Below are 23,849 nucleotides of genomic sequence, written 5' to 3' on the forward strand. Positions count from 1 at the left end.
TAGTAGAGGACTTAAGTATCCATTTCAGATATATTAGTGAGTACTTAGAAAATCGATCTAATTGAACATTGTTAAAGATTTCCTGGAAAATTCTACATAAAAGTGAAGTGCATTACTGAAAAATTGCTTGTACTGCTGATTCCAAAACATTTCAATACAGAAGTAAACAAAAAAAAAAACCAAAAAAAAAAGCCCTTTGAATAAACAGGTGTTGATGTGTATAAGAAAATTTGTGTAAAGCCACAGCCTTCTGTGTTCAAGCTTGCCTATTCTATGGTCTGCTGTAACTTTTAATAGTTTTTCATATTGTTAGTATGAAAGGGTTTTTTTGCCCCTTTACACTCCATCTTTTCCATATTTGTGTGATCTGATCTTGTTAATAAGTAGCAGTTGTCATCTTTGAAAGATCAGTTTCTCTGCCTCACATGATTTTATTATGGATATTTCAGAATCTATACCCATGTTATACAGACTAATTAATTATAATATATATATTTATATATGCACAATTCTGGCACTATTCAATGTTTCTCATAGTTTATTTCTCCTTCTACAAAAATGACCTGCCTTGAATTCAACAAGCATTAATTTTGGTATGAATGGATCCTTATCAAGCTGGTAATATTTTCTGTGTTGTAGCTTAACAGACCTAATAAGTGGTTAAGATTTTTTTTCTGTGCATATAAAGATTTAGGGATATAAACATTTTAATGTGTAGTTTTATCTCCAGCATATAATTATCTGAAGTACTTTCATACTCAAAACTTAACATTTGTTCCCAGCATTTAAGATGAACTTTCCAAGGGAGAGAAATATATTAAAATAGTGTTCCAAGTTACTTTTACAGTATTGCTATTCAAATAATAAAACATTCAGCAGAATACCCAAACTACATTATACAAGAGATTAAAAATTAAGCTTCAATTTTACTTGAGAGTTAATGCCACTGTTCATTTATTGACTCGTTTCCTTTACATTGCCAGAACCTGAAGAAGATCCAGGAAATGGACAAAGAGGCAAGTGATGATTCCAGCACGGATCTCGATGAACTGAAAAATGCTGACTGGGTAAGACAACAATGGAATAGTGATTCAGCATCACTACTGGCAGTTTCTTTTTCTTTATATAGCTTAACTAAGGCATTATTACCTCTGCCCTCATGAGGCCCCACCTGAAAGAGTATCTGTAGTTCCCAATAGAAGAATCATGTGGACCTGTTGGATTGAGGCCAGGCGACACCAAAAAGATGCTCAGAGGGCTGAAGCACCTCTCTATGGAAACAGGCTGAGAGAGCTGGGGTTGTTCAGCCCAGAGAAGGCTCCAGGAAGACCTCAGAGCAGCCTTCCAGTAAAGGAAGCCTCCAAGGGAGCTGGAGAGGGACTTTTTATAAGGACATTTAGTGACAGGACAAGATGGAATGGCTTTACTCTGAAAGAGGTTTAGAGTAGATATTAGGTAAAATTCTTTATAATGGAGGTGGTGAGGCACAGGAACAGTTTCAGCAACCTAGTGAAAGGTGCCCTGCCCAGTGCAGGGGGGCTGGAACTAGATGAGCTTTAAGGTATTTTCTACCCAAACCATTCCATTATACTGTGCTCAAATCAGTCTCTAGGGTTTTTAAAGTATATATATTAATAGTAACCCACTACAAGTTAGAACTAAATGAAATCCCAGCTTCCCTTTGCAGACAGATGAAACAGTGCAAGTATCCAAGCAATATATTTTTCCTTAAGCTGTTTTAATGGAGAAGCTTTTGCAGTTTTCAGACTGGACATTTAGACAGGTACCATGCTGACTGCCCTTCAGAGGCAGTAGACAGAGACACCAGCTGAATTTCTCTAGAGATGAAAGAAAAAGGCAGCAGGGAAACTCTTAAGCAGAAAGTAACTTAATTTATTTTCTAGGTACTGTTCTTGCCAATTCATAGAGCAATATTACAAAGTTCTTAAAATGTACTATATTTTACTTTCCAGTCTTCAATCCACCACCTGTTCTTTCTTCTCTCCAGCCATTCTTCTTTACAGAAAATGAGAGGGAGGTGTTAGTGTGAGGTACTCTTACAGGCAGAGCAAAATAAGTTGAGTTTTTCTAGTGCAAGATCTTAGGACTTGGGAGTCCATTCCAAAATTTCCGTTTAAAGAACAACTTTTGAGGATATTTTACAGGAGAGTCCTGGGTAACAAAGTTTCAGATTCAGTCCCTGTTTTAATTCACACAGTATCAGCTATAGGTCAAAAAACTTTGATTATGTGCTTGCAGTATACTAGAAATGGGAATTTAGATGTAAGATATGAGAATTTCAGATCCTCTTTCCATACTTGAGGTGGGACCCAGCACTCCTGCTGAGTTGCAACAAAGTTTTATTTTGTTCATGAGTGTTAAAAATAAGCTTATATAAAATAAAATGGGATTTGGTTGATGTGTTAAAAATAAAATAGTACAGCTGTAAATATTTGGTGGTGTCCTGGAAGGAAACTTTGTTTTAATGTGAGATGGTATTCAAGGGTAAGGTATGAATTAAAACTTCTGTGTCTTTTGTCTTCAGGCCCGTTTTTGGGTGCAGGTGATGAGAGATTTACGGAATGGGGTTAAACTGAAGAAAGTCCAGGAGCGTCAGTACAACCCACTGCCCATAGAATATCAGCTCACTCCCTATGAGATGCTGATGGATGACATCAGATCCAAACGCTACACCTTAAGGAAGGTCATGGTAAGTCAAGAGAGTCACTGGAGCTTTTCAAACCTGAAATGTTGTTTTCCTTTTTTTATCTTCTTTCTGACTTTTTTTTCTTCTGAGAATCTTGAAATTATTATTTCTTATAGATACTAATGTTCATGGGGCTTATATGGCATCATAAATTTGTGCAGTGCATTGAGGAGAGAACATGAAACCAACACATGTAGTGTACTTTGTTTTCCATTTAAAATTCTGAAAGACATATCTGCCTATCATAAGCTTGAACAAATCACTTGTGTTGGGTTTATGATCACTTTAAGAGTCATCTCAGAAGTCCTGTCATGCTTTCCAATGAGAGATTGTTTTAGACTTTTCTTATTAGCAGTACATTTATCTTGAGCTACAACATAATTTTTGGAGTTCCAGAATGTAAAGTGCTGCCATGAATGATACTGTGATGGGAAAGGAAAACCTGCAGTAGTTGAAAACTGCCTGTATCACAGTGTTTGTAAACTTACTTTACTATGATCTATTACAAATTTTCAAGGAATAGTCTATGTTAAAAAAAAGTTAAATATTCCATTTGTAGAAGTTGAGCTCAGTTATTTTCAGCATATTTTCTTATTGCTTTCTAATCAAGACTATGCCACAGCAAGCTAGAGAATGTTCATGGGTCTCCTCTCCCTAGATCCTCATAAAAGTGCTTGTAAAATTGACTTGAGGCACTCTTTTTATCAGAACCCATTCACTGGTGTCTCCCTGTTCTTTCTGTCCTTTTGGGTTATATTCTTTTCAATATTAAGATCTTCTTCCTGATCATCTAGCAACTGATCTGAAGAGTGTCTTATCCCTGGTAGGACATTGTAAATCCCTTTGTCAACGGCGTGTATTTGGTCAACATCAATATTTATACCTTACACTTACTTATCTTCACCTGGCATTAGTTACAATGGAAGCATTGTCTTAGAATATTCAGTATTCAGATGTATTTCTTTCCTGACAAATCTTCCCACAGTGAGGGAGCTGTGATTCCACACAGAAAAAATCAGAGGGGAGGGTGGGGGTGAGGGAGACAGATGAGAGAGGCAGAAAGTGTGTAGTATAAATGCTTTTTATGTTTGAGCTGAAAATACTTTCCTAATCGAGATCTGGATTTAGCCTATCTGATTGTATTTATTTTCTGCTGCAGATGTTGCTTAAATGTTAAATCAATAGAGTAAAATGCACACCCAGGTAATGATGTTGTCTGTCTTTCCCCTAACAATTCAGGGAACTGAGCTAAGTGTTCCTACTACCCTCTGCAAAAGAGGACCAGTCCCCTCAGGACCTCAGTTTCTGTATGCAATCAGAACAGTAGTTTTGTTTGAATGGGAAGCCCTGGGTCATCTAATTTTGCTTTTGTCAGACCAGCTTTTAATTCAGCTGCTGCTAAGCAAGCTCCTGCCTCTTCAGAAGAGATTTCCTTCATTATGTGGTACATCTTGGGGGCACAGCTGCTGCTCTGCTTATCCAGACTCTGGCTCTGTACAAAATCCCTGGAAGCAGCTATTTTTGGCCTGCTATCTTGTCTTCTAGATAGAGTGTCCAAAGTGAACTCTGGGAATAAATGTGATTGCAATCAGCTGCAGGTACAGTACCTGTAAGGCTGTCTGTGATGCAACTGCTGGCTTAGTCTGACAAGTGATGACATTGTGTTAGAAAAATCACTACTTCCTTACTGGAAACCTTAAACTCAGTAACTTGGGTTCTGCTGCAGGGTCTGCTTGAAGATTGTGTAAAAGCATGTTCAACAATGAGAGTGCAGCTTGACATGGAACATGTGGAACCTGAAGGATTCACACAGAATTACAAGTTTAGTTACATTGCATAGATGCATCTTCTAACTGGCTACCACAGGTTGAAGTTGATTGTATGGATTCCCATCATCAGAAAGCCTAGTGGTTCTTGAGAAGAGGAGAAAAGGATCCCAAATCTGAATTTTAAGGAAGTCTAGGAACGATGGATTATGTTTCTTTCTATCATTCAAAATAGTTCCGCAAAATTTGTGTTAAAAGTAATTTTGCTTTCAATTTATGGGTGGTAGTTTAGACTTGGTAGCTTGTGAGGACATGTATCCTACTAATGATACCAAAAGGTTAAGTAAATTTCCAAAGTAATAAGTAATTTCTTTAAATAAATGAAATGCAACATGAAATCTTTACTGTTCTTTTTGTTAATGTGATGCTGTGCTTAAAAGAGTAGCTTGATCTATCGCTGACTGCTCAGTGTTCTGCATAGAAATTAAGGAAGGAACAGATGTTCCTGTTAGGCCATATTTTAGTGTATCAGATTGTTGTGCTAGCAGACAGCAGTAACTGGAGCTTCCTGTTCTCACCCATTGTTATAGTGCAAATATTCAAAATGTTTTGAAGATGTAAAATGTCAAATTCTGGGCTTTTGGTAAATAACTGGTTTCATTTGTTTCGGTGACGTTGGCATTTCTATTTCAGTACATCTGAAAATAATTTCAGAGTTGTCATCTTTCTGTCCTGAGGCAAGTGTCCTCATTGCTGCAATTGTTGTGGGAGCAAGATAGGTTTCAGTCTGGAATTTTATAAACTTCAAGTATCTACCTTAGAGAGATTTAATAGCTTTCCTCACCTATGGAGCACCCACTCCCACAAAAGCTAAAAGCTGTGGTCATTGGTAGAGTCAATACCTGGAAATTAAGAAATGTAAGAATTAAATTACTCTTTTAGGTTTAATTTTTCTTTATTATTTGTATATGTTGAGCTGCAGTTTTTAATTTCAGAGTGCTTCATAATGAGCTCTGCTTTCTATCTGTCTCCACCTCCCTCCAAGCTACGCACCAGTCACTGTATTTCTTGAGCAGTGCTTACTGAACAGTAGCTGATGCCTCTTGTGTTACCTGCTCAATTCGTGCCTGTCCAAATTTATGCCCTATCCAAACTCAGCATTACGTTACATCACAGTTACACTCTTTGTAGGTAAGAGCACTCTTGTCATCATATTCAAGCTCTTCACAAGTACCTGTAATGCAGTGGTATTGGCCATGTTGCAGACGGGGAATTTAAACATACAGGTTGAAGCCATTATTATCAAAAATATCCAGTAATTTGAATATCTAAGCTGGAATCCTGTGGCATGGGTTTTTTTCATTTTGGTTGGGGTTTTTTTTCGTTTACTTCTTTGCAGTATTTATCATCTTAGAGTACTTAGGTTAATTGCAGTAACAGCTGTGCACAGACAGTATTTTCATAAGCATGAGTTATATGCTTCAAGCAGGACAGAGAATGTGAGCTTTGCTGTGCACAGGACTTTGACCACTTTATCCAGCTGGACATTTTAGAGTTTGTTGTTCCCATACACACAAGTCTGACTTGGTTGTGGTGAGTTGCTTTCAGCAGGGGAACTGTGCTTTTTATTTTACATCTTCATCACATGACAAGTGTAGGAGTCATCCTAGGCAGAGCAGGGAGCTTTGCAGTTCCTAGTCATGCTTTAGGGATATTCAGAGGAGGGACTCTGTGGTTACCCTGTGGTATCAAAAACTTGTTTCTGCAATAGATGTGCAGGAACAGCAGTGTGAGTACAGTGCCTCATGATGGGAAATACCAGAGCGCTTCATTTTTGGACATTGCTGCTTCAGCTTGCTGTGGGGTGTCAAAATACTGTGTAACAACTGTGTTGACTAAAACACTATAGTGTTTGCATAATGCAAACTGGTAAATAGAGATCTACTTAATTTAATTCACCACTGAACTTTATTGTGAGTTGTTCTGGAAATGATGTAGTGTGTCCCCTCTGTTTCAGTGCCCATGCAATTTCCTTTTAAATGAAAATTTCTAGATAGTACAACAATATCAGTTTCCCATTGACTGTTATTTAAAGATAGCTCTCTCCTACTTATTGCTGACACCTTTTATAGCTGAACAGATAAATGGCTAAGATAATTGAGTGTCAATGGTAGGTGATGTTACTTTTTGTGAAAGTTATCAGCAATGTACTTCCTGCTTGGGATCACTATTTTTAAAGCTTTGAGCTTCAACCAGAGGTAGTTAAGTACCATTTCCCATTATTTTTTAAATTGCAAATCTGTATTTATATATTAAAATGTGATGGTAGCAGGTTGTTGGTAGATTATGACATGCTAATTTTTCTGTGCATTAGCTGTTTAGATCTCTACATTTATGTTTGATATTTATAATAATTGGTTAAGCTTTCTTCACACTGTCTGTTTTAATGCATACTGTTGTACAAAAACTGTTTTACACACATGAAGGCTTAGGGTAGCTCTACTTTATTCAAATACTGGTTTGTAGTTGGGGCCAGCCTGTTATGTGGAGAAGAAAAAAAAAACAAACAAACTTTTTCGTTGGTGTTTTGGTGGGGTTTTTTCCCCCTGCAGCCTGGATATCATGGCTGCATTTGTGCAATGTCTTTGATTGAGACTTTAATCAAGAGCCATGAATTTTAATTAAGTAAAAGTAAAGGATGCATTTGAAGTTGCTCACTACAGAGAGAGTTAGTTTGAGTAAATAAATAAATCTAGTCTGAACAGAGAGGATAAAAGTTTCCCTGCAGTATCTTTCATGTCAGTATCTTGTTTGGATGCCAAGTACAAAAAGGTGGATTCTGCCACTGATGCTGCTGCTCTTGGCTTCTTGGCTGCAAAGCATCCACTTGCTTGGCCACCAGCTCCCCATGTATCCTGTGGAAAATCACTTAAGCAAATTCTACATTTCTCTTTTTCCAATCAGATGGTAATACTGATACTAATTATACCCTGGTGGCATTAAGTCAGGGCCTGGAGTGCCCTGAGGTGAAAGGCTCAGAGCCATGTATTATTTATTGACTATTGTCACACAGAGGTTGTTCCCCAAGGCTCCAGCAGAGATTATCGGTTTACAAAACGGCTGTTCTGATGCTAATAATTCTCAACTTCAGCCATCAACTTTGACATCTGATGAACAGTAGCTCAGGGAAGAGACACTTCTCATTTCATTAACCATCTTCCAGCGCATGTTGGCCTCAAAAAACTGCTCAGTCTTTGAACAGAAGAAATCAATCACATCCCTTAAAATAGTATTCTCCTCATCAGGAAATGTCAAATCATGCTTTAGTATAAACCTTTTCCGTTTTAATTTTTCTGCACTATTTTTAAGAAGATGATGCATGTTGCAGAGTTTAGCAGCTTGGAATTCTTTGCCAAGCAACATGAAATTCACTCTATGGGAAACTAAGGAGGGTGGAACAAATAGAGTTTGGAGCGTGTCTGGAGTAGGATATCTCCAGATAGAGTCCTCAGGAAAGCAATTAAATGTTCCCCAGGAGGGATTCTGCATCTGATTTCTTAAAGGACAAGGGATGAATCTTCTCAAGGAGACTGTCACTCACCCTCAGCCTGGACACAGGGCATGCCTGAGGTGAGCAGAGCTTGTATGGAAGCTGCTTGGCATTGGTGAAGTTCAATTAGGGATCATATTCAGGTGACCTTATGGGCACCCCTTTTTGTGATAGCAGCAATCCTTCTGGTTAGCAGAAGGGCATGTTATTTGCCAAAACCAGATATGTGTCTTTACATAGGTTTTCTGGCTACAGAGTCTGGATGAATACAGTCCCACAAAAAAACATAAAGAGGCAACTGATCCTTAAAAAAGAAAAAAGAAGTCTGAAATATGGAATACTGGGTCTAAGCAATACAGTGTCATTGAAATTTGTGTCAAATTGGAGGACAGGGCTGATGGCTAGCTACTGTGCAGTAAGAGGAGGTGGCAGAAGGATATATATGACATAGGATGATCTCTTGTCCCTGACAGCGTGCTTGGGCACTGTGCTCTGTGACAACTGAACCTGACAGGTGGGGTTTCTTTAAGCATACACTAATTCCCAGTTTACAATTTATACATTCTTCATATGATATAAAAGCTTCCATTGCCTTCTTTAAATCCTGTACTTATAGTCAATTGATGACTCTTCCCTGTGATGTCTTGTATATGGTCTTACATCTAAATGTCTAAGTGTTTCTGGAGAAAACAAAACAAAAAAAGCAAACAACCCTCACCCAGCCCCTCTGCTGCAGAAATATGTGATTTACAGTGAGAAAACCTACTTCTCCCATAGACACAATTGCAGCCTTGATGTTTGATTTCATTACTTCAAAATCCTCAATATTGCTGCTTAAAGCTGCTGCAGTTGGAGTTATTTTGCAGCCATCAGCAAAACTGAAAAGCTGCTAAGTATCTTTTTTTCTGCTTGCCTGTGCTCTGCATGAGGATTGTTGCTCCACTCAGGACTGGTGGGGTTTTATGTCTGGTGCAGGTGTCAGAACACTGCAGCTCTGTCAGGGTTGTTGTGAGTTTCCAGTTGATCTCATCTGCATGAATATAAATGTGAAACACAGCAATATATATTTCACTTTCTCCTTTCCAGGTCAACGGTGACATCCCACCTCGATTAAAAAAGAGTGCCCATGAAATAATCCTGGATTTCATCCGATCGCGACCTCCACTAAATCCTGTACGTAATCCAGCGGCCTTCATTCCATACAAAACAGTGGCTTTTCAATGCATGTTTGATCCCAGCAAATACCTAAACATCATATTTTCTGCCAGGGCTTTCAAAAATATTGTCTTTTGTACATAGAACAGGATCCCTTAAAAGAACAATGTGTAGTATGTTGCACATCCCAATTAACAGCTGTTATTGCCAGCAGCCCTTTATCCCTAGGGAACCACAATGCATAAAACCCTCTTTCAATTTATGCTGAGGTTTGAAATTGAGTATATGTAAAATCATATCACAGCATTCCACATTTTTTTTCCAAAAAAGTGTGAAATCTACTTTCAAGGATGCACTTTTTAATGTCAGTATGATTATCTCTGTATCCCAAGGCCTCAGCAAGGAAACTGAAACCAACCCCGCCGCGGCCGCGCAGCCTCCATGAGAGGATCCTGGAGGAGATCAAGGCAGAGAGGAAGTTACGTCCAGTCTCCCCTGATGAGATAAGGCGGAGCAGGCTGGGTAAGCACATGGCCAGATTTTACCTGCAGCATCCACAGAACACTTCCCACACAGGAAGCAGCAATTCTAGCCACATCTGTGCAGATGTCACCAAAGATAAAATTAATCCTTCAGAAAAAGAAATAACCTACAGACTTTTCTAGGGCTGTGCAATCTTTGTGCTTAGTTATATTTTAAAATATGAAACTGAATGGTTTACCTTAATTCCATTCAGGTTTTTAGTGTATTAGATAAGTGGAATGGTATTGTATTGCTTGTTGCACATGACAGTCTATGTTAGATTTGCTGAAAATGGAACAGGTATTGCTTGTCTCTAGTGCAGTATATCTTGACTATCTGCAAGTATTCTTTACATGTTGATTTTTAATTAATTTATTCTCTTTGTTTCCTGTTGTTAGCATCATCAAATTATTTATTTTAATTTAAAATCGGCTTTTATTTTGTTTACTGAATCTGTTGCATTTATTTTGTATCTAAATCTTTGCTTCCTTTTCCAAGTTAAGGAAAACATGTTTGTCGGTCTTTTCATGGGAAAATAATTCAGACTTGCCCTGCAAAGCATTTCATTCCTGCAGTGTATTTTCAGCAAACCTCTATGAAATGATGCAAATACTATGCGATGCAGCAGTCACCCATTTGCATTATTAGTTCAGTGGTTCTGATGGCAAAAGCATGACAAATACAGGCTTACGTAGTGACTTAGATTGCTTTAAGTGTACTGTATTTATCTGTATCAGAAAAATTGGAGTAGCTAAATTTTTAAAGAGCAAATGTAGACTCTTATGGCTGAAAACTGTCAAAACTCCATGTACGTACTCTCTGTCACTGCCTTTTGAAAGATATTTGTTCTTGCCACATGTGCCCAAAGGCACTGGTCCAGATTCAAGTGGATTATGACAACCCGTTGTTTCTGGAGAAAACCAATTCCATCAGTCTTGCTTTGTTGCATTGTTTTTGAAGTGCTTAATGGAGTTTGGGGAATGCTTGCCTGTGTTTGTAAAAGAACAATGCTTCAAATATTGGTTTTTTGGGCCTTCCAGTTTCTGGTTTGGATTCAGTTTATGTTCACTGTATCAATTAACATTTCTCACAGGCCTAGACTTTTTTTTCCAAATGTAGGAAGCTTGTAGGAATGTGGAATGATTCCTTAATTTTCTTTCAGACATTCAGTTTCAGTGTTTTATATGTTGTGCATCTGGGAACTACCGTGTTGTCTCAGGGGCAGAAAATATGACCTAATAAATCTTTACAATTTCTAACAGATATAAATGGCATCAAACCCTGTTAGCAAACAGTTTCTAAAACTGATGTTTAATTTTGAACTACTACTGCTTAGGACTTCTGGACTGATTTCAAGGCATTACTTCCAATGAAGGATACCTGTCTTCCATTTATTCTTCCCTTTTTGTTAGAGCATTAAATGTTTGTGTTTTGGACCTGGGGTAATTCCTGTCAAGTCCAGTGAATTGACTGGATTAAATGCCACATTAAGGGAAGGTAAAAGTAGATGCACACAAGTTTTTTTTCCAAGTATATATTAGTTGCTAGCATGAAGAATTAAAAAGACCAAAGGCCTTAAGATAATTTTCCTTATGTTGACATATGAGGTTTCATTCTTTCTCACAAGTGGAATGATTGTTACACCTTAAGTTCCTTTTAAAAAAGAATGTGCTTGTGCAGTATGGGAACAGAGTAACATTAGTGGCATTCAGTATGGCACAAATAGATCTGCCATACAGTTTAAATGACCACTGGATGTAATTTAGTGTAACAACATGTAAGGTAATGAGGTTTAAGGATTATAAATCTAAGTAGAAACACCATGTAGGACACTTGCACCATCTGGACAGAAATATTTGTTGCTGTCAAAAAGGAGGAAAAAAATAGCACGTTACAGTGATGTATTCAGGAGCATAAGCTGTGTTTCACATGTCCAAACTCCTTTTTGCTCAGTTTATACAGTCAAGAGCCCAACTGCACTTGGCTGTGGGGTGAGTGGGGGCTGCGCTCTCGCAGTTGCTCATGTGATAAGGCTGTACCTATGGCATGTGTTCCCCAGCAGCCACAGGCTATGTCCCTCTACCTGCACCACACATGGTACAGGTAAGATCTTCTCTACCCTGGCCAGTCTCAGTCTAAACCTTCTTTAGAAATGGGGTTGAGCTGTAATCACAAAGGGAGAGGTTTGAGTAGAGGAGTTGGAGTGAGCTTTCAAATGACCCCGTAAAATCATCATTGTAAGCCATGGAGACAAGCACAGCCTTGAGGTACATGTGCCTTTAATTAAAACCATGGGTTTGTGACTCAGGCAAGTGGAGCTAATGGAGCTTGCAGAAAACTTTGTTTCATGTGCGGGTTTTATCAATGTCTCAGCATCAGGGGATAAACACCCTTCTGCTTTAAGTATGTGCCTTTATGCTAAGTATGGACAGAAATTTTGGTACTGTTACTGTAGCTATTACCTATGCATAATTTCTAGTTAATGAATACAGAAAAAAAACTCCCTGACTCCCAAATTTAGCTCTGAGTCAGCCACCTACTGCATGCAGCACTTTAAATTATTCTCATGAGCAAAACTTGTCCCAGTACAACCTTTTTATAAACATCGTTTGGGGCAGTGGTGGTATGTGTGTCTGACAGGCCCTTTCTACCAGCTTGCAGATTGATCACCTGTCAAGTAAAACACATAAGCTGATTTCAATTTTGATGCATTTTTGCACATTCTTGTCATTGGGCTTGGCCTACTTATCTGGATTAGTGCACTGAAATTTTGTTTTCAGTTGAAGAGTATTTTGAGAGTCTGCCCTCTGAATACAGTGTTTAATTGGAAATATGGATAGGTCTTTCCAGAAATGAAGAACATCTGACCACTTTCTTATCTAACAATAAAATCATCAGAGGCCCAGGAAGAAGAGAATAATATTATGGATGCATTTTAAAGGCTAAGTGCACCTAAGGTTTTTAAAAAGAACGGGAATCAGCACAAATCAGATTTTGTGTGGCCTTTTTTTCCATCCTCTTCAAGGAGGATTGCTCTACTGTGCAAGCTTAGTTTGGGTGTCTCTCTTTATTAGTTTAATTGTAATCATTGGAGATTATGCTTAAAAAAAATTAGAAATATCTTTATTTCAGGTCACTGAAACTTGTGTGAAATGTGGTTTTGTGCTTTCAGGTTTTTTTCCAGCTCTTTCTCTCCTCTCTCTCTCTCTTTCCCTTTTTCCTGTTGCTCTTTCATGGTGATTTTATTTTAGAGTATTAGATTTTTTAGATATTTGTCTCTTGTTTTCATATTTGATTTATTGAATTCCAAAAAATCATAATTTACTAGTAATGTAATTGCTCTGTTTGCAAGTCCCGTTTATGCTACTGTAGTTTTCAGATTTTGAGCGTTACTACAGTGAAGCAGTTGTATGTCTGACACATTTTGGATTTAAGCAAGAGAGTCCAAAATGTCTCAAGCAGAGTTAATATTTTGGTTTTGTTATCCTGCTTTTCTAAGAGCTGAATCATTTTCTTTTTTTGTTGTGTTTGTTTCTTTTTTTTTACAGCAATACGGCCACTTAGCATGTCTTACAGTTTTGACTTGTCAGGTAAAATGTGCTGCACCACCTGACGTGGTTGTTGTGCTTATTGTGAAATTTGTTCCATCTGTTTGTTGAATTCCCATCTAAGAAAGAAACTTGAAGGGATTCTTCCAAGATATGGTCAGTGAAAATAAAAAAAATAGATAAATTAGTTATTAATACTTATATTTCCCTTGCCATAAAAGGATGCCTAGGAACAGGAAACATCTGCATTTCACCTGAAATACAGAGTGTATTCACCAGAATGCTGCAATTCTGCTTAAATTAATAAACAAAATAAGGTTATTTTGAGAGCTATTCCAGACTCTTAAAATGATTGCAGCGTTCAGCATCACCTTCAAGTCTGATTTATTATTGATAAATCTGACTTCTCTGTCTTTGCACTCACTTTTTTGACCATCTTTTGCAGTACTTCATTTCTTACCAGGATCCTAAAACTAGCTTTGAACTCATCTACCTTTCTAGATTAAATGAAATACACCTATGTATATTGATCTAGAAAGAAACTGCCAATTCTACAGCGTCTTTATGGCAAAAGCTTTCTGAGGTTTGAAATCAAAAACATTCACCAACAAAAAGGCTAAACCTGCCTTCTTTACTTGTTAGAACAAATAGGTTTGCTGGTAATAGCTGGTACAGAGGATCCAAAAGGTGACCCTTCATCAACTATCTAATATAAATTTTCAGGTTTCCTCTTGTTTGTAAGCCATTAGTTAGGACATGCAGCAGCTGTATGAACCTGCTGCCCTTTGGATACTGCAATGTCAGATAGCCTAGTAGCCAGAAAAGAATTCATTCCTTCCTCATTATACACTAACATTTCCTGGATGATCAGGCCCAAAATTTCCATCATTGACATTGGAAATATTCAACATCAGCCTCAAAGGTTTGTTGGCAGAGGAGATAGCTAGCTCTTATCTAATTTTCCCTAGGTGAGTCTCAAAAAAGTCTCCAAATAAATCCATGTACCACCTCCCCTCCTTCCTCTGAGTTACAGATAGAAACATCTCATCTAGGACTTAGCAGAGTTCGCATCCTCAGTTTTTCCATGCATCCTTTAGCCTCATCTGGTTATTTTCCCCACAGAAAGGCATCATCTGACTGAAATGCTGGCATATTGTGAACCAGAAAGACCACATAGAAGTTTTACCTTAAAAATACAGCATTTATGTAATATGGGAACACAGTTCACAAGTGACATATCTGTGAACATGGCTCCCTGTTCTGACTGAGCCAGGGAAACAGCTTGCCAGTGTTGAGAGGGGAGGAGGGACTCTCACTGCTCCCTTCCTCCCCAGGCTCCCCTCTAAGCATGTGATTCTCCCCTTCTCTGTGTCAGTCCTGCTCATTTATTCACAAGAGGATTGTGTTAAACTCCTGTAACCCAGGAACAAATACTTCTAATATTTTTTACCAGGTTGTTCTTCTGCTCTTTTAGTGATTGTAACCTGCCTACTATCTGATCAGATGATCAGAGAGCTGGCTGAGGAGGGCAGCTGATGAGCAGGGGTGGAAGGGGGGAAGGAACAGGCTCTGCTGTCAGAGGTGGTGACAAGCTGTTAATGCAGCTCGAGCCTTTTTGTGAAACCTTACACTCGTGGTGTGTGGTGCAGCTACTACAGCTGTCTGCTGGGATTCACATTACATATGTACATGGCATCAGATTTTACTCCCCTGAAAGCTGCAGGGCCCCCAGGGCCTCAGAGAGAAGCATAAACAGGCAAACTTATGTTTTCAAAAAGTATTGCTACTTTCAGATGTGCCAAAAGTTCTAATTTTAAGAATATAAAACTGAATATGCCAGTGACCAGCTAAAGGGAAATGTTCAGATCTGTCTTTCTATGTGTGTCTGTCTGCTTCTTCTTTTGCCTTTCATTTCTAAGAATTCTGAGACATCCTCATTTGTTTAAATTCAAACAATATTTTGTAATCCATTCATTCATAACCATATTTTTTTTCTTTTGAAGAAGTAACTTTAAAAATCTGTAATGTACTTGCATTTCCTGGTTTTGACTGACCACTGAAGAATCTTCCTGGTTTCTTTATCCATCTCCCAAATGTGATTGGTTTTGGTTTTGCAAGTCATGTGGTTCTCAGCAAGTAGCATCATATGGCGTGACTGAGTGATCTGATAAAGTGTCCTTAGAAGTAAATTCAGGATGATTAAAACATTCCAGTTAGGTAGATGTGAGACACCAGATGAGCTCTACAAGTGAATTAGGTGGGTTGGGATATTGATAGTAAGCAGATAAACAGTAATTTTGGATGCTGTTGCTTCGCGTGCTTTTACTTTTTTTATTCTTTCAGAGGCAGAGAGGCTGTACTGTGCTTCCATCACTGCTTGCACACACTTGCTTTTTCACTGCTCTCATTGCACTCTGCTTGATGGAATTGCTGTCACAAACACCCCACAAACCAGCTGAAAAAGAGAAGTGTTCCCTGCTAAGTGCTAAAGGACGGGTGCAGGTTTCTATTATTCATGCTGCCTGCGATGGGGAGGATGCAGAATCCTGAGAAGACTTGCTGGCACCAAGCCAGTGTAGGTGGTGTGTCACAGTGCCCAGCTCCACACATCTGCCTGCTGTTCTCCTGAAGAGGAGAGGAGAGGCTCCTAGGGTCTCCTTTTACGCTGCTTTTTCCTTCTGGTAGAATAGAAGGAACAAGTGGTAGCCACCTGTAGTGAGTTACCTGAGAGGTACTCAGAGAACAACTGGGGACCAGGGCACTCATTACCCCTTCCTTTAATAGAAAAATAGCTGAAAAGGAGCTTCATTTCAGTGCAGTGCTGAATGCAGCTCAAAAGATCAGTCATTGCCACTCTTAAGACTCCAGTTCTTACCTCAAAGCTGTGTGCATTGCAGCTTTGAAGTTGTTATTTCAGAAACAATTTGTGCATTTTGGAGGAAGGAGGGAACTGGGAAATGTGCAGGGAGAGAGAAGGAAACTGAAGCATTTAACACCAAATTTAATGGGGATTATTACTTTTAGATTATGTCTGTCTCAGACCAGTGGGAGGCACCAGGTCTTTGTAAACTCTTTAGTTTACATAGCACAGTGATACACGGGATGCAAACACAGCAAAAGATTGATTTATTCGTTCTCAGGTTTGAATTTAACATCTGAAGTCCAGTGAAATGAGCACATCTCTGTTACTTTTACTTATTTTGTAATATGTCCCACCATATTATTGACATAGTAGCCAGCAAAAAGCAAATTTATAATAATTCTGCAAATCTATTTTAGCCTTCTTTTAAACTCAGTGTAAAAAATTATAATCCCAAGGAGTACATTTCCTGTATAGAGGAAAATTTAGGTTTCTGTCCTCACTCTTGGCTGAGGAGAGCTGGTTAGGAAGCAGACAGCATATGGTTATATGGCTGCTGAGGTTTGCATGTAATTTGTGGTCTGGTTAATTCCTTGTTTCACAAGACATAATCTTACATGTAAATAGAGGCACATTTCATATTATCTTAAGTGGGGTTTTTTGTCTCCCCCTTCCTAAGGCTGGTCAGGGAAGCCCAACACAAAGATCAAGTAATCAAATCAAGACCTTGCCTTCTTTCATTTGCCTGTTGAAAGCTTAGAGAAAATCTCAAAAGAAACCAAACACAATCATCCAATTTTCAGGTACTGTTCACTGTACTTGCTGCCTGAAAACACAGAGAAATGACACTCCCCAGCGTGTCTGGTCTGACTCTCTAATAAATCCTTAACCCCAGGCTATAACTCACACGAGCCTTTTTAAATGTCATTGAAATCATCAAAATGTTTAAGTGTTCTGTGAACCTAGAGATTGTAAAATACTATCCGTTTTTAAAAAAATATATCTAAGGTTTTTTTCAAGGAGTTGTCCATTTATTTCTTCTGTCATGTTCATATTTATAAGATTTAGTCTCTTTGTTGCTTCTGACTTGTTTATCCTAAATAGTTTTATCTTGTTTCTGACAGTGTGTGATTATTCGTCACCTGTGAATGTTTCTGTTGTCCAAACAGATCACTAGAACAGCTTAAACAAACTAATCATTTTTTGGTCTATGTCTGCTAACAGATTCTGGTTTTAATTTTAGAACAAGGCTTTTTTCTTGAAATCTGTTTGTTGACACCTCAAATGTTTCAAAATTTGAGCTGAAACATTTCAATGTTTCATGATCTTTTCCTTAAATTATGATAATCCATTTATTCACATGGATTCAGTACTATAAGTGCAAGAATGATAAATTGAACTTGATTGATCAAATGGATTTTATAGATTGGACTGTTTTCTAATTTTATTCTTTTTTTATTATTATTCTTTCGTGCTTGCAAGTTGCAAAAACTCCCTGTTTTTTTTTTTCTCTAGAGGAAAGAATGGTGTTAAATCACATTTCCTACTGAAGAAACCTTGAAAACAAGCACTATGATGGATTGTCTTCTTGATTCACCTAAAATTTCTTTGGTGTTTCAAGAAGGCTTGAATCAACATATGAGCAACTCAGCAATATGTATGAACAACTCACATGTGCCTGACTAAATGACAGCTGGTTTGGGCTTCCTAGATCTTTATTGGCTATATAAATTACTTTCAAAATGGACCAGAGAGTTCCATTTCTCAAACCTAAAGAAATTTGGCCTGTATTCCTAGGGGAGAAAAAAAACAAACAAAAACCACCAGAAAAAACAATTTTTGGTGTGAAAACACATTCCATCCCCTGCCATAGGGGTGTGTCTGGTGGTGTCCCCCCTTTTTTCCTTTCCCCGGGCCTATTGTGTATTTTGCTTTTTGACGGGAGAGCAGTGCTGCTGGGCTTCCATCATTTATCTCCCAGTGAGTCCAGCAGTGCTTGCAGGGCATTCTTCACCCTCCCTACCACCAGGCAGGGGAGTCCCCACCCAGGAGGTTTAGAGGAGAAGGGTCACCACCTTTGGCCCTTGTGGGGTGGTGCTGGGGCTGCTTCCTTGGATGGTCTCTTCAGGAACTGCCCTGTGCCATCCGAAGACAAATCAAAGGTTGTTCTTGATCATTTGGGAAACTCAGAACTTCTTCAATCAGCTACATGCCAGCTAGTTATGAGGTCTCCAGAAGTGTCACTGGCAGCAGGGAGGGGAGGCAGTTTGCATTTTGTTTTCCTGCTGTCCCTTTCTGGAATTGCGTTGAGCTGCTGGCAGAGCAGGAATGCATTTGATGTGGGGGACGCCCATGCTGTACCCACAGAAATCCAGGAGGAAGAAAACCCATGACCTATAAGCCATTGTGGTAGTCAGGACAGCCATTAGCAAAGCCTTTGAAGATAGGAAGTAAGGGTTAGGGAGACTAAGTCTTTGATTGCAGCTCTTTGTAGGAAGGACCTGAAGGCAGTAATCACACTGTAGTACACAGATTCATAAGGCTGGAATGTCACCATGACTTTATTAGCCCAAATAATTGCCTTTTCTTATACTCCCAGTTGAAGATATGATTTATATAGCAACTATAATGTACCTCCTCTCCTTTTTAAATCCGTTTCCAGCATTTAACAATAACCTGGAAAATTCTTAAAAATAAATATATTGGTTTAACTTATTCATTTTCTTAGTTTATTTCAATAGGTGCTGTGGTGAGAATGTTGTTAAACAGACCTACTTCTGTAGCTGTGCTTTGTGTAGTGTGTAGCTTTGATTTACCTGGTGCAAGGATGGCTTTATCCATGCAAATGGTGTTGCAGCAGGAGTGACTGTCTGTTTATACCAGGGCAACTGTGTAAGTAACTCCAAGTGATGTGAGAATACTTGCATTGTTGGCACTGTGAATACCTGGGTGATAACATTTCCCTGTCACAGTCCTCCCAGTAACCTAAGGTACAAGTCACTTGACCCTCTGTGCCTCTTTTCACCCTGTATAAAAATGGGAATAATTACTCAGCATTACCCTAGCCTTGTAATACCTGGAGGTACCTTGTTATTACAAGGCTGGGGAAGGAGTCCTGTAATTACATGAGTAGAAAAACACATTTGCAGAAAGACCAGCTGCTTAGACATACATGCAGATGGGAGATTAAAAGCTTCTCTTCCTTGTCCCTCCAACATAATTTTCTTCAGATTGGAATACTGTACTTAGTACTTTAACAGGGATAAAACTGATTTATCAGACCAAACTCTAAGCTGTCCTAAAATATCAAAGGCTAGGTCATTATCTTAATGTCTAAAGCTAAGCTAGGCAAAGCACAGCAGACCCAAAGCTTACATTATCCAAGATGCATCTTCATTGCACACTGGCAGAAATCCTGAGTAATTTACTCAGTGGAGTTTCATCCTTGTAAAAGTTATGTAGATGAAAATAGAGCTGGAGCCTCATGTTTCTGCTGTTCCGTCAAGGTCTGACCTCTCAGACCTGTTTTTAATACAAAAGGCCAAGCAAGCCCAAGAGTTGTGCATGTGTTTGATGAACACTCATTATTTACCTCATTTTCATTCCTTCTCTGTATCCTGCAGAGTAAAGTGCAATTCTGTCCTCACAGGAAAAACTGGGTTTACTCCATACTAAACCTCCTAATTTCTGTGTGGTGATGTCTTCAGATTCGCTGGAAACCCACTTGCCCAGATATGGTTGTGCATTCTTCTGGTCCTTGTTACATAGTTAATTACAGACTGTAGCTTGAAGGAAGAATATTTTCGGGTTTAACACAGGCAATTTTTTTAAAGTTGATTGCTGTTGGTGTGAGGTTGGGTTTTAGCATTATGCAATGCTGCTTTTTGCACTGCTTTCATTCTTTCATACTGCTTCTGTACTGCAAGCCATCGCCTGTAATTGTCTGAGCAGTGAATCACTAAAGTAAAATAATTGCACAGATACAACTATCACAACAATTTTTTTTCCCTTTTGAGTGTATTGCCTTAGCAGTAAGATTTGAGAAGGCAAAATGCATTTCAGGTGCGAACACCAATTGTTCTGTTTCTTTTGGTAGAAGTACCGACGCCAGAGGCTGGCAGAAAAGTAGCGGATGCCTCTGTAGTGAACGGCAGCCCGGCACCCCAGGGAAAGCAGAACGGGGCCACACAGGCGACAGTGCAACGCAAGAGACTCCTGAAGGCTCCCACACTGGCTGAGCTTGACAGCTCAGATTCAGAGGTAAAAAAATCAGGACACAACTTGCTTCTCGATTTGTCAGAACTGAGTCTTGCGTCTTAGTTTGCTGAACTGATCAGATGAGAAGTGACTGCAAATTATAATTCGAATTTTCCATGGCTACTTTGTCAGCCCACAGAAATTCAAAAATACTAAATCAGACCCAAAAAAGGAGAATATTCTTTTGAAAGATTAAATGGTAATTTTGGCATTAAACCCATATTTACTTGCTTTCCTAAATACCCAGTATCTGTCCACAGTGTGTTTGTAGCAATTATGCTTTTGGGAATTTAGGAAAGTACATAGCACCCTTCTGGCACTCATGCAGTAGCTGCTAAAGGACTCAGATGTGGGGCTAGCCTCGCCATAAAAGCTGTTAATAAAGAGCAGCAGCTGTGCCAGAGGGGTTGCAGTTTGGTGCAAATGTCAGCGCATTAATTTGCTATATAAGATTGGGAAGGAACACCCCAAAATGTTTCATGGATAGGGACAAGCAAATACCACTCAGATGGAGAAATAATTTTGAATTCATCCACTCCAAATGAAGTGTTCAAGATTTAAAAAAGCATTAGAAGGAGAAAACCTTAAAAAGCTTTTTAGTTTCAAAGCTGCATTATATATGATCCTCAGGAAGCACCAACATTACATCCCCAAGAATGAGCTTTGTCTTCTGGACCAGTAGTGTTATTAATTGAGTTTGGACCTTTCTGAAAGTTAAGCTGTCTGGAAAGCACATGCAGGCAGGCTTTATTCACAGAGGATAATTTTAGCCTGGGGAAAGCAGTCTTCCCTGACTCTTTTTCTGTCTTGTAAATGGGTAAGGAGGGGTTTCCTGACAGGGTGGTTACAAAGGCGTCTATGCTGAAAGATAGGAGGCTGGGAAGAAATATATGTGGGGAGAAATTTATATCTTTGCATAGTTTCTGATCTGTGAAAGGTTGGCCCTCTTTGGGGTTATCCTGTGGGTGACTTGTGTGGGTGCATAATTTGGTGCATCTGTTCTGAAAGGAGAAGAGATTTGCATTCTGAGATCACTCATCAGTCTTTAAAATTACAATGGAGGCTATATGTGGTTTGTTAATATGAATGAAGCTGGGCAGGATGCAGGAATACTAAGATCTGTCAGTGAGAGTTGGGTCTTACAGCCTGTGCCTCTGTGTATCCTGAAGCATCATGCTATTTCACACAGGGCAGAAGTCAGTAAAAGAAAATTGTGTAATGGGAAATGTGAAATGCTTCTTGTAGAAGGGAAAAATAAAATGTCTGAACATGACTATTGATTAGGGAATACTGTATAGGCAAGCAAAGTGGTATGGAACAGGCTCTGGAACATATAGCAAAAGATAAATTGAAAATAAATCAACCACATTGAGCTGTCACAGAGAACAGATGCTGGACTAGTTTGGGTCAATAGAAATAGCTGGTGAAGCAACTGAGATGATAAAGATGCTCAGCAGAATACTGGTTGGGCTCAGGAAGAGTGCTAAGGTAGTGAAACTGAAGGGACTTTAGGTGAAGTTTTCAAGGTGGTGAAGGGCATAAAACATTGGAAGAGAGTGAAGATTTCTCTGTCCAAATGTTTTATTTCTTCCCTGATTTTTACTTTGTATGTAACACAGAAAAGAGTCTGTGTGTTGTTCTGATTGCCTGTAAATGTCTTGGCCACCTCTTTGTCTGCAGTTTGAGTTGGGCTTAACCTATTTGGAGTTACTCACTGGGAGTGAAATTATTAATGTGTTGTGCCCTAAATTACAGGCTGGAAACACCTGCACTGCTGAGCTGTGGACGTCCAGATGAGCTGTGATGCAGATGCATTTTCTTCCCCACGTGTCCCCTTTGTTCTTTCATGAGTGTTGCAATGCAGGCTGTGTCCCAATACTCAGTGTAGCCAGGCAGAGGTGAAAGGCAAGGTCTGATAAAGCCCTATGCCCATTTTCTATGAAGGAGGAATATTATATAAATTCTTCCTTCTTTCTGTCCTTGCTTTTTCTACATCACCACTAAAATCACAGATTCCAGGGATCATGGAAGAGGAAGTGCCATTTTGCTTTGTGTGGCTAAGAGAAGTAACAATCTAATAGTCACTTTTGATACAGATTAAAAAATTGTCTCTTCCTTGTGAAGCTACAGCTATCTGGCCCAAAATTGTGTCTGTAATAGATTTAGATGTTTTAAGATGCAGCTTTTTCAGTAACTGTAAAATTCTCATTTTTTGACACTCTGGAGAAATGCAGAGTTCTGGATGTTTGGTTTGATCCAACATCAAATGTAAAATGTCAGATAGTCTAAAATAATAATCAACAGTTGCTGTATAGATATGGAGGAATCCCTCTATATTTGAGAAATTGTACGACAGAAATAGCATTGTCAGTCCATCTGTTTGTACACAGAAGTAGTAATTTGAAATTACTAACATTGAGTACCTGTTGTCTAAGTAGGATTTTATGTCCAATTTAATTTCCTCCTGGCTTCTGTTTTCCATGCCCTGGTTTATACTTATTATTTTTTATACTTGGCCCCTGGCTCCAACAGTTCATTCTTTAGAAGAGCAGAAGAGCTTACTTAGTTCTTCATCTTAGCTCATTAGCTTCTCCAGCAATGGTAAACTTCTTGTCCACTCAGAACAATCTGACTTCTACAAAGTGAAAAGTTTAGTTCCCTTTGTTCAGGGCTGTTCTCTTTCTCAAAATGTAAATATTTTACTCTAGGCTTACGAACACTCTTGCACCCCATCTAAAGGACATCCAATTGTCATGGAGGTTCTCCATTGGTCTTCTAAGGTAACCATGCAGCAATGCAGAGTTACAGCCAGCTCTGTAGCTGAACTGTACTGCTTTCTGCAAGTAGAACAGCTGATGTAGCTCAGTGTGCTGCTCAAGCTTCCTTACAAGCTTCCCATCACAAGTGTTTTGTGGGGTCCCAACTGAAATGTTAAAGTGAACATACTGTTTTGGGATGAGAGCTGGTGTAAGACCCCTTGCAGAGTACTGTGTTGTGGCAAATAGGTGGGAACAGTTTCCTCAAATACAACAGCTACCCTTGGGCTAAGCCTAAAGGACAGATCACCTGATGGGAATTTGTGGAGGCCTGTGTCCTGTGATGCGTGGTGCTCACTGAGGTGATCCTGCCAGCTTTGCTTTCTGACTTGCTGTTACCAAAGAAGGCAGTCTTGCAGCCAGTGGAGATTTTCAGCTAAGGAAATCTGTGAGAGAGAAGCTTAGCCACTTGCTGGATTTTAGGGCAGGTCATTTGTTTGATCTTGTAAATCTTGACAGCCTAAATGATGTTAAGTCTTTTTGGTTGAAAGCGTTCACGTTAGAGGTAAAGAGCGTTCAAGCTCAGTCCTCCAGCACTCTTCATTTGGGAGGCTTCTGTGACTATCTCTTTCTTTGCTGGTAGCAGGTAGCTAGAGACAGGCTTTAGGTGACAGCCAAGGATTTAATAATTTGAGTGGCATAAAGCTTTAGGTAGCTGAGAGGTGTTA

General features: G+C 39.0%; 1 protein-coding gene across 4 annotated transcripts in view; it reads left to right on the forward strand.

Moving 5' to 3' along the window:
* SPIRE1 (spire type actin nucleation factor 1) overlaps nucleotides 1-23,849 on the forward strand; it is a 133,312-nt gene that overhangs the window by 87,803 nt on the left and 21,660 nt on the right. For 2 of the 4 annotated variants that reach the window (XM_074548206.1, XM_074548198.1), the window contains exons 5-10: nucleotides 984-1,067; nucleotides 2,546-2,710; nucleotides 9,110-9,196; nucleotides 9,571-9,700; nucleotides 13,249-13,290; nucleotides 20,205-20,368. In XM_074548206.1, coding sequence (XP_074404307.1) covers nucleotides 984-1,067; nucleotides 2,546-2,710; nucleotides 9,110-9,196; nucleotides 9,571-9,700; nucleotides 13,249-13,290; nucleotides 20,205-20,368 — 672 coding nt within the window. The remainder of the gene's footprint in view (nucleotides 1-983; nucleotides 1,068-2,545; nucleotides 2,711-9,109; nucleotides 9,197-9,570; nucleotides 9,701-13,248; nucleotides 13,291-20,204; nucleotides 20,369-23,849) is intronic. The other 2 variants (XM_074548204.1, XM_014266785.3) reach the window with 2 other exon arrangements.

The sequence above is a fragment of the Zonotrichia albicollis genome, chromosome 1, assembly GCF_047830755.1.
Source record: "Zonotrichia albicollis isolate bZonAlb1 chromosome 1, bZonAlb1.hap1, whole genome shotgun sequence".
Classification (NCBI taxonomy): domain Eukaryota; kingdom Metazoa; phylum Chordata; class Aves; order Passeriformes; family Passerellidae; genus Zonotrichia; species Zonotrichia albicollis.